At 38.3% G+C, this 11,564-nt stretch overlaps 1 protein-coding gene and 1 non-coding gene across 2 annotated transcripts in view; both read left to right on the top strand.

Annotated features, from left to right (window-relative positions):
• Fam120c (family with sequence similarity 120C) overlaps positions 1–11,564 on the top strand; it is a 119,281-nt gene that overhangs the window by 29,867 nt on the left and 77,850 nt on the right. Inside the window, 2 exon segments of the mRNA XM_031380844.1 lie at positions 4,161–4,407; positions 6,213–6,295. Coding sequence (XP_031236704.1) covers positions 4,161–4,407; positions 6,213–6,295 — 330 coding nt within the window.
• Positions 6,762–6,925, top strand: LOC116096455. The gene has a single exon (XR_004121015.1). It is a non-coding gene; the product is annotated as a U1 spliceosomal RNA (small nuclear RNA).

The following is an 11,564-nucleotide window of genomic DNA, read 5'->3' on the forward strand; positions in this document are numbered from 1 at the left end:
ATTGGGTTACCTCACTCAGGATGATATTCTCCAGCTCCATCCATTTCCCTAAGAATTTCATAAATTTAACAGTGGTAGCCAGGACTGTCTTTGACTCTTTTGCCTGCTTGTGGGATCCTTTCCCTCCTACTGGGTTGCTTCCTTCAGCCTTGACATGAGAATATGTGCCTGGCCTTATTGTAGCTTGTTATGTTGTATTTAGTTGATGTCGCTGGGAGGCCTGCTTTTTTCTGAAGGCAGGTTGAGGGGAGTTAGATTTCGGAGAAAGAGGAGATGGGGGTAGAAGAGACTAGCGGAGAAGGATAGAGGGAAAATTATAGTTGGGATGTAATATATTAGAGAAGAATAAAAAAATTCACCTTTATAAAGGTGACTAAGTAAAGTAGAAATTTCTCTTGAAGTATTTGTAGAGGTTTAGGAACATAATACAAAAGGACTAAATTATATGGATTTTATGACATAAAATTCAGCTTCATTGTAAAATATACTTGTTTTGAAATAAAAAGTTGCTGTAATAATGTCTCATGATGTTATTCAAAGTTTAGTATTTAGGAGATAGATAGGTTTGAAACAGGGCTTAGAGCATAGTACATACTTAGTTAATAATTAGCATTGCTTTGCTACCTGAGAAGTAATCTAGGCATGCATCTGCTTTAGAAGTCAGATGCTGAGCTAATAGTGCTTGGTGGTCACTACTGCTTTCTTTGTTTTATAACCTTGGTAGGCCTTTCTTAAATATTCTATGCCACTTGTTTCATGTGGTTAGACCTTAGAAATAAAAAGAAGTAAGATAGAACCTGTAATGGGCTGTAGAAATAGCTCAGTAGTGAACATTGTCTGCTCTTTCAGAAAACCCTGCTTTGAGTCCCATAACTCATATGGTGGCCAACAACCATCTGTTCCAGGGCATCTATTGCCCTCTTTTGGCTTCCAACGGTCATAAACACAATTGGTGGACAGATAGACATGGCAAGCAAAACACTCATGTACATAAAATAAGAATACAAAATAATAGAACCCGTGGTTTTTGAAAATTGGAGATGATGGTGTTTTCAAATTGATTCTGTGCCTATCTGATCTGTCTTGATCTTGTAAGACTGAAGAAGCTGTGTGTGTATGTGGGGGTGGGGATGAATAAAGAAAGGTGCTTGCCACTAAACCTGATGATCTCTGTAATCTCTTAGACTCAGTGAGTCGAAAGAGAAAAGCAACTCCTGCAAGTTGTCATCGAACCTCCACACACATGCTGAAGGGTGTCCACCCCAAATAAATACATTAATGGAAGTAAATAATAGAAAATGTAGGAAGAATGAAGATGGGAGAATCACCGAGGAATTTGTCTACTAAGAAACAGGCCTATAGCAATATCTGGAACATTACAAAAGGCACTAAGGTATTTTAGGCAGAGAAACTAAGTGTTTAAGCTCAGGGGTGCAAGGGTCATCTTGGAACCAGGTTGGCATGGAGTCTTGGGGCATTGTGAGAAAGACTGAGATTTTTTTTATTCTGGTGTTTTCCTTTATTCTACTCCAGAATGTGTAGCGAAAATGTCCTGTGCTTGGAACTTTGAGTCTTTTGTTGTAATCCTGGTTCTATTGCAAGTTAGTTAGGTAGTCATTTCTCAGCATGTATCCTCTCTAGATCTTAGGTGCCTATGAAGTAAAGTGAATAAGTGGATTAATTTAGTAGTTCTTAAGGTGGAAAGTATATTGAAAATACAAGTGTTTGGATCATAGGAATTGTTATAGTACAACAGAGTTGAAGGATATTAAGAGAGGTTTGTTTGTTCGTTTGTTTGTTTCGAGACAGGGTTTCTCTGTGTAGTGCTGGCTATCTTGGAACTTACTTTGTAGCCCAGGCTGGCCTGCCTCTGCCTCCCTTCTGAGTGCTGGCACTACAGGTGTATGCCACTGCTGCTGCTGCTGTTGCCACTACCATTACCACCACTACCATCACCACTGGGCTGAATGTTTCTGGCTTTGTTTTTAATTCTCTTAAGTAATTGTCATTTATATTCTGTTTGAAAATTCACCAGATTAAAGATCATTAGTACTGCTATATCTGATTGTACAGAAAAAAATCCAACTTTGATGCCTACTTGGACAACTAATGAGACCCTGTCTCAAAAATTTTAAAAGGTCTGTCATTCACAAAGCTCTGCATTCAATCCATACTACCATATACATGCAGAAAATCTTTAGTTATTCACCTGGTAAGGTGACATGAAACTACAGCCCTAGTTGCTCAGGAAACAGAGACAGGAAGATCACTTGAGCCAATGACTTTGAGACCAGCCTTGGCAATACAGCAACATATCTTTCCTCCCTGTCCTTCCTCCTGCCCCCCAATAATCACAAGTCCTTGGCTTTCTGAGGTTGAAATCCCTTGGACTATGGTATAATCAGCTTCAGCCAGGCTGAAAGTTGTGTCATAGAGCATAGATGTTAGTGACAGTCTGACCCAGGTTGCTGTTTTCTAGGTCTTTGGCTCTGAGCATGATACATCTATCTTCCTAGTCTGAATTTCCTCATCTATATGATTGAATTTATAATGCCTTCCTAATCAGGTTGTAATGATAAAAGAAGTTAAATCATATTTTGTCCTCACCTGGCACAAGATTGATGGATGAACTAGCAACTTGTATGATAGGTATGCTGGAAGAACTATCATAAGAGGACAGCATACAACAATTCTCTTACTCTGGCACATCTGGAGTTAATTGTGTCTCTAGGTATAAATATGCTATAATACTTTTTACTAACTCTGCTCTGATTTCTGCTTATTAGTGCTTTTGCCCTTATGTGACCTTATCTGTGATATGAATATCAACAGTGATTAAATTCTTTCTATAGCCTACCAAAAGTATAATGTATTGAAGCTCCCATTAGACTTTAGAAAATTATTGTTACTTTGGAACTTAAGTGGAATATAGATCATAGATGATGCATGCCTTTAATATGAGGACTCAGGAGGCAGAGGCAGGCAGATCTCTAGAGGTTACGGCTAACCTGATCCACATAGTGAGTTCCAGGACAGCCAGGACTATATAGCAAGATCCTGTGTCAAAACATCAGCAGCAACTACAAAAACAAGCATATAGGTCAATTGAATTAAAAAACATCAAAATCTATAGACTGCAGAACCAAAGTCTAGGCTTTGTTCTTTCTTTTGGAGATAAATAGCCTCTTAATATTTTTAAGTCTAAATGAATTAATGCATATAAAGTAGAAAGACATTGCTTTGCACATAGTAGCAAGGGTACTTAATAGTCTGTCTCTGTTTCAATAAAAATATAGTGCTGTTAGGAGGGTGCTTGGTGCAGTGATGGTGCATATTCTGGAAGTAGTTCAGCTTAAGTTATATCTTGTGTCACTCATAGGACTTTGAGGTTAGCCAACCTTTTATAACATAGCTTCTCTCTTTTTAAAAATGGGGTAAAGTTTTTGACCCTCGTCAATTAGAAATAACCTCTGTGGGTTCCCTCTGGGAAACCCTGTTAGAAACTTCCCTTTTGGAAGTATCCTCTTCTTCCTAAAAGATGGGGGGAAGAACACCAAGAACTGTGAAAGGGAGGTGATGGTATGTTGGACCTGGGTTCAGTTTCTTTTACCTACTTCAAGCAGTTAACAACTGTTTATAACTCCAGTTCCGGGGCATCCAGTGACCTCTGACTTCCATGGGCACCTCCATGAACATACACATAAAATAAATAAATAAATAAATGTTTTAAAAATTGAAAGATGAACTAAGATTTCTATTTTCACCTCTGAGTACCTTCATTTATATATACCTTGCCATGATTGTTCTGGTAAGATTATAAAAGTAGAATGTGCACAGCTCATAGCTACTGAGCAATAAGTGATTTTTAGTGTTTTTCTTATGGAAATCTCTGCTATGGTTTCAAAGAAACACTTAAGTAATGTATAGTGTATTGATTTCATGACTTTAAGGTTGGGCAGTTAGTAACCACGTGTATAGGCATAATCATGTTCTAAGCTGATATATGGTTGGCTTGTTTTGTTCTCTTTGGCAACAGATAACCTTAAATTTTATCTTTATAAATTAGGTGCTAATCTTCCTGATTTCCAATTTTATTAGATATGTACATATAGTTAGATCAATTTCTGTGTCATGACAGATTCTCTTTTTTTCTTTCCTAGGTCTTTCAGAGCCTTGAAGACCACCATTTGGAAGTGGTGGCTTTTTTCAGGGAGAATGGCTTTCATGGCCTTCTTGCTCACGACTCTGAGTATGCGCTCTACAATATTCCATCTTACTACAGTTCCCATGCACTGAAGCTGAGCTGGAATGGCAAGAACCTTACAACCAACCAGTTCCTCATGCAGGAAGTGGCCAAGCAGCTGGGTTTGAAGCGAATGAATTTTCCCATATTTGCTGCTCTGCTTGGTAGGTAGTCAAAAACAGAGATTCTGTGGTTGGTGAAGGTTTTTCTTGTATTGATAAGATAGGCAGACTAGAGGGATCTAGCCTGGCAATGCTGGGTTTGCCTTTTTAGAGTCCTCATGCTGGTTTGGGATGCAGCTCAGTGGGTAGTATATATATTTGTAATGCATGTGGCCTGTGTTCAATTCTATAACTGCATATGTGAGTATGGTATAACATACCTGTAATTCTAGCACTCAGGAGGTAGAAACAGAAGGATCAGGAGTTTAAGACTACCTTTGGCCACTTAATCAGGGCCAGGCTGAGCTATGTGAGAAAAACTCTGTCTCAAAAACAAAAACAAACAAAAAAAATGTTCTCACACCATAAAAGGCTGCAGAAAAATAGTAGGCACTTGATGCCCACTGAAAACCTCAGTATGTTATAAACATATTAATTTGTGATGAGAATAGGAACATAAAAATGTAAGTTAGGAACATAAGAGTATCTTATGAACTGTTCCAGAACATTATCTTAATTCTTATATTTTTAGTTGTGAGCCTAGCCTTTAACGGCTGAGCCATCTCTCCAGCCCTATTTTAATTCTTATAACACATTGCTTTTGTTATATTCTGGAACTTAGACGCAGTCTCTTATGTTTCACTAGTCCTAGATAGCATTGCTTCTCTACTTGGGCTGCTCACATTACTTTCTAAAAATCTGGATTTAGACCAGGAAGATAAAAATGGACTATGTTTTTTTCTGTTTGGTTTTTTTTTGTTGTTGTTGTTGTTTATTAGGAAACTTTCTGAATATCATTCTTCAAAATTGCATCTTCAGGGAAAACTCGAGCTAGCACTTGCTCTCACATGTACCTATCCATTCTTCCATCCACACACCTACCTTTTTTTCTTTTCTTTTTTCCCTTGTTTTTGAGCAGGGCATAACTGTATTGCTTAGACTGGCTTCATTCATAAGATCCTCTTGCGTTAACCTTCCTAATTCTGGGCTTGCAGGCATGCATCATTACACACTACTTTCGGGCTTTCTGTTAAAAATGCATTTCAAAGTAAATTGTAGAATTGATGATATTTTGAATTGATTTTCCAGTTGTTGACAGCAGGAACATAAATAGGCTACCCTTGTGACCTCTGCCCTAAAAGCCCAAAGAACATTATTTTGGGTAATCTAATTGAATCAGCCCAAATTTTAGAATTAGATTTTGTGCAAATCACTGAAGTCATGCTTCCCTGAATTCAATTTTGTCATCTCAGAAATGGAAATGTTACTATCCCATAGTGTTATTCATGAGGTGAAGTGATGTGAGATATGTAAAGTGCCTTGCACTTTCCAGTAATTTACCATTATAAAATAAAGGCAGTTTAACTATGTTATAGTTATCAATTACTTATGGTAATGGCTACTACCATGTGTTTGGGAGTCAGACAGTCCTAACTTTTTGTTCTAGGCTTGATCATTGAAAAGGAGATACTTGAAACACACAAGGCACAGAGTAGGAAATCAGCATGTAAAAAGTTACTATAGTTAATTATTACACTAAGAATATAGGCCTACTGGGTATTATGGTGCATGCCTTTTACCCCAGCACTTGGGAATCAGAGGCAGATGGATGTCTGTGAGTTTGTGTCTACAGAATGAGTTTCAGGCTAGCCAGAGGCTACTTAGCAAGATCCTGTCTCAAAAACAAAATAAAAAGAACACAGGCCCATGTTTCATTCAGCTACTTCCTCTCCCAGGAGGATCTTCTTTATGACCTAAAAGATCTATGCACACATTTGTATAGTAAATAAATGAAATGTGTTTTATAGGTAACCACATTCTACCAGATGAAGACTTGGCTGCTTTTCACTGGAGCCTTTTGGGACCAGAACATCCTCTTGCATCACTTAAGGTAATGTGCTTTATTTTGTCCCTGTATAATTAGGAGACATCGTTTTGATTGAACTTTGATCAAGTAGAATAGAAGACTTTTTTGTTTGTTTCCTAGGTCACATTTTAATTACAGCACTTTGTCCTTTCCTTTCCTCCCTCTGAACCCTCTTATATATCCTTCCTGCTCTCCTTCAAGTTTATGGTCCCTCCTTTAAAAATCAATTGTTATTGCATGCATACATGTATTTGTATATGATGACTCCATAAATGTCACTTGCATATATGTTTCCAGGGCTGATGGTTTGGGACTGGACAACCAGTTGGTATATTTTCCCTGGAGAGGGCCATCTGTCCCATTCCCAGCTTTCAGAAGTACTTGCCTGTAGTTCTTTGTGTAGGATCAAGTCCTCATGGGATTTTCTCCATGCAGTTTGGCATGCTCATTGGTACCCTCTTTTATTAGATTTTTAAATATTTCATACACAATACTTACCTGGTAGTGGAGATACCACAATCAAGAAGGTGGTTTTCACAGGGCAAGGCTCTTCTGTTGCACTTGGGATATGCTGACTCCCATGATATTCCAAAATGTGGGAAACTTGACTGTATAATTCATGGTAGTGTGGGACTATGCTCATACTTTCCCCTTAAAATAAAGTAAAACTATATTTTACATGCAGATAAAAATTAGTTCTGATAATAACCCATAACTTAAGAAAGCATACAAACTGGCAAAGAAAAATACTAATAAATTAGTTCTGATAATAACCCATAACTTAAGAAAGCATACAAACTGGCAAAGAAAAATACTAATACCTCAGTAACAAAAAAATTCATAAAGAACAGAATCAGAAAATTGACAAAAGTAGAAATACAGTTGCTAATCATCTGACTACATGCCCAATCTCACTAAAGATCAGACATGTACGTTAAATGAGTGATGTGATCATTTTCGTTAATTGTTTAGCAAATATTAAAAAATATGAAGCCTGTAGAACTGATACCAGTTGGCACTTGTCAACTGGTGATGATATTAGTCTCCTGTTTTCCCATGTCTAGAAAATTATGTTATACCTTCTATTTCCTTTAGCCTCTAATACGTTCTCCTTATTGCTCACCCACTTTGCATGATCTCACTTCTTATGTCACTGAGCAAATGGAAGCGACAGGGAGAGAATTTCTGGGGACTTATATTTCCTCTTTACCTGCCCCACTTTAATCTGTGTTTCTGGGTTAAGCCAGTATCTGATGACCATGACTTGCCCATATCCCTTCTAAGAGAAGCTCTTCCATTTATAAAGGTCCTGTTCACTCTTGCCAGCTTAAGGGTATCAGTTCAGCAGTTTCCTTTCTCTGGCATCATTCCATTCTCTCTCTCTTTCTCTTCATTGGTCGTTTCCTATTTGATGTATAAGCATGATCCTTTAAAAAGTTTTTATTTGTATATTTTTCAATTGAAATTTATTTATCTTATATGCATGGGTGTCTCATCTGCCTATATGTCTGTGTACTGCATACATGCATAGTGCCTGCAGGAGCCAGAAGACAGCATTGGATCCCTTGGGACTGGAGTTATGTGTGGTTTTGAGCTTCCATGTGGGTGCTGGAGATTGGACCTAGGTCCTCTAGAAGAGCAGCTGGTGCTCTCTTAAACCCTGAGCCATTTCTCCATGAGTTATTGCTCTAGCTCCAATCTTTTTTTTTTTTTTAAATTGGAGATAGTGCCTGATGCCAAGTAGCCTAGAACTCAAAATCAATCCCTCTTCTTCCTCTTGAGTTCTAAGTTATAAGCACATGTTACTATACATGGCTGTGCATGATTCAGGTTTACAAATAAAATAAAAATTGTGCATATATGTCTGTGTGTGTGTGTGTGTGTGTGTGTGTGTGTGTGTGTGTATACATGTGCATGTATTCTTAGCACTGGAATAAAAGGTGTATGCTGCCACGTCTGGCTTTTTATATAAATAAGTATGAGGGATGTGAACCCAGGTTTTGTGTTTGTACAGCAAACATTTGCCAATTAAACATCTGTGTAGCCCCAAACTCACTCTTGGCTGCTCACTATTTTAATTCTTATAGTAAAGAATCGTCTAGGAGCTAGGTGTGGAAGATGGTGCCATTGATAAAGGACCTCCTTCATAAACATAAGATTGAGACTTTGATCTCCAGACATGAAAAAGAAGGCAAAACAAAAAACCAAAGATGATGGCACATGCTTATAATCCTAGCCTTGTAATCCCAGGCAGATTTCTGAGGCTCTCAGGCCAGCCAGCCTAGTTTAACTGGTGAGCCCCAGGTCCTGGTCAGACCCCTTGTCTCAAAATTCAAAGTGGATGATGAACAATATTGATTCCCCCCACTCCCAGCATATCATACACAAGAGAGAGAAATAGAGTGAGAGTGAAAGCAAGCAAGTGAGCTAGCAAGTGAGAGAGGGAGACAGACAGGAAGAGAGAAAAATAAAGAGAGTCAGATAGACAGACTGTACTTAAGCTGTTTACTATCCTCCTGCCTATATGATCTGATTTGCTGAAATTGCCTTTGACAAAGTTACCAGTAAACCCAGTGACCTTTGATAGAAGGGTAATAAGAGATAGCATATGAGCTATATCAATAGCTATGAGCATACCTAAGTATCTTTCATTTTTATAACATCTTCTTTTCTAGGAATGTAAAATCTTTCTCTGTATCTCTCCTAAGAGGAACCATTGATCCCATTTAGGACTTGTTGGAATCATCTTAGATAATCACCCATTTTATGATCCTTACTGTAACCATGTTATGGCCCATATAAGATTATTACATTCTTACCTAGGATAATGGCTAATATTACCTGTCAAGTTGTTATATAATGTGATACCTAGCTGGATGATTACATATCATCTTGGAGATTACATGTGAAAATATCTCCAGTGGATAGTAATATTTGCATTGATGGAGTGAGTAAAAAGATACAGATCAGAGAGAGAGAGAGAGAGAGAGAGAGAGAGACAGAGAGACAGAGAGACAGAGAGACAGAGAGAGAGAGACAGAGACAGAGAGACAGAGAGAGAGGGAGGGAGGGAGGGACAGAGAGAAAGAGAGAGAGAGAGAGAGAGAGAGAGAGAGACAGAGAGAGAGAGAGAGAGAGAGAGAGAGAGTAGCTCCTTAGGGAAGAGAAGACTGATGTCTGGTCCATCGTGACTAGTCAGGCAGAGTTAATTTGCCTTTGTTCTAACATTTAGTTATATTTGGGCCCATAAGCAATTAGTTTATAGGAACTTTGAAGGTAAAACTAAGATCACCATTTAGGGGTAATGATGTCATTTACATGGTATACAAAATTACTATGCCATGTGCAATTTTAGTGTTTTGAGAAAGTGCAGAATAAAATTTGTTCTCGGGTCTGATGAGATAGCTCAGTTGGTAAACTGCTTGCTGGGTAACCATGAGGACCTGAAGCCCTAGCCCCATATAAAAAGCCAGGCAAGATGGCTTATGCTTGTAATCCCAATGCCAGGAAGTGGGAGAGAGGCAGACTTCTGAGGCTTGTTGACCAATCAGCCTGCTCTAGATCAGGAGCCCAATGTACCAATGAGTGACTGTCTTAAAGGAGCAAGATGAACCACTTCTGTGGGTAACCCCTGGTCTGCCTGTTCTTGTGCACCTGGCCTCCTCCCCAAACATACACAGACACACCCAATATGTATTTGACAGAAACACACACACACACACACACACACACAATGTATACAAATTTGTTTTTTAAAAAATTGACAGTACTAAGGATTGAACCCAGAGTTTTAGATGTGTTAGGCAATCACTCTACCTCTAAACTATATGCCCAGCTATAAAATTTGTTCTTTAGTGTTATTTTGTCTTATTCTGTCTGTGTGAAAAAAAAAAGCCTGATAGGGTAGGGGGACTAGAGTATTCGGGACCAATAAGGAGATGATTGAGATGGGGAAACTGAGAGGGTAATGAAGAAGTAAATATGATCACATTTTATATTTATACATAAAAATATATGAAACCTACTCTTTCATATAGATAATATATACTAATTTTAAGAAGAGAACTCAGAGCATGTTACTTTTCTACTTAAAATCTTATAATGACACTTGATGTCACCCAGTCCTTCTCATAGCCTGCCAACCCCAGCATTTCCTAGCCCCTTTTATGCTTCATACTTAACATTCTCTCCACTTGGACTACCTTTTGCTTATAAAACTATTTCCTCACTCCTAAAAGTTTGTCAAATGTCATTTTCTCAATGAGGCCTTTTTAGCTCCTACTATTTAAAAATCATATGAGCCTGCATGCACATAGGCACACAGGCACACATATACACAAGCACACAAACACATGCACACAGGAACATAGGCACACAGGCACACACATCACCTTATTCCAACTTACTTAGTATTTCTACTGCCATAAAGGCAGAGTTCTTGTCTCTAGTATTCACTTCTGCCCCTACAACCTTAGGACAGAGTCTGACCAATGCCTGGCAGTAACTATTTGATACAGGGTTCTGTATATAGCCCTGGTTAACCTGACACTCACTATGTAGGTAGACAAGGCTGGCTTAAAACTCATAGGGATTCATCTGCCTCTGTCTCTGCCTCCAAGTATTAAAGGTGTGTTCTACTACACCAGACATAGTAACTGTTCTTTACATTTATTTTATTTCTATGTAATTTTATATGTATGCATGCTTTGTCTGTACACTACCTGAATACTTGGTACCCGCGGAGGCCAGACGACAGTGCTGGATTCCATAGAGTTAGGGGGCTGCTGTAAGCTACTTGAGGGGGTGGGGCTAGAAATTGAAACTGAGTCCTCTGGAAGATTAACAAGTGCTCTTAGCCTCTGATTCATCTCTCTAGCTCCATCAATAATTTTTTTTGAGGAATGAATGCTATAGTAGGTTGGCAAGATATTTTTTTCTCTCTAAATGACCCCTATGACTCTATGTGGTTATGAATCTTGCTTTTTTATATTCAATTTTAGTTATACATATGTATGTAAGGAGTATGTACATATAGGTGCATTTTGCCCACAGAGGCCATAGGTGTGGATTCCCCTGGAGCTGGAGTTACAAATGGTTGTGAGCACTTGATATGTGGGTACTTGGACTTGAACTGAGGTCCTCTTGAAAAGAAATACGTCCTCTTCACCAATTAGCTATCTTTCCAGCCACCAACAAAACAGATTTTATCACAAGCTTGTTTTTGTTTTTATTTTTAATTAGGTATTTTCTTTATTTACATGTCATATGATTTCTCTTTTCCCAGTTTCCCCTC

The sequence above is a fragment of the Mastomys coucha genome, chromosome X, assembly GCF_008632895.1.
Source record: "Mastomys coucha isolate ucsf_1 chromosome X, UCSF_Mcou_1, whole genome shotgun sequence".
Lineage (NCBI taxonomy): Eukaryota > Metazoa > Chordata > Mammalia > Rodentia > Muridae > Mastomys > Mastomys coucha.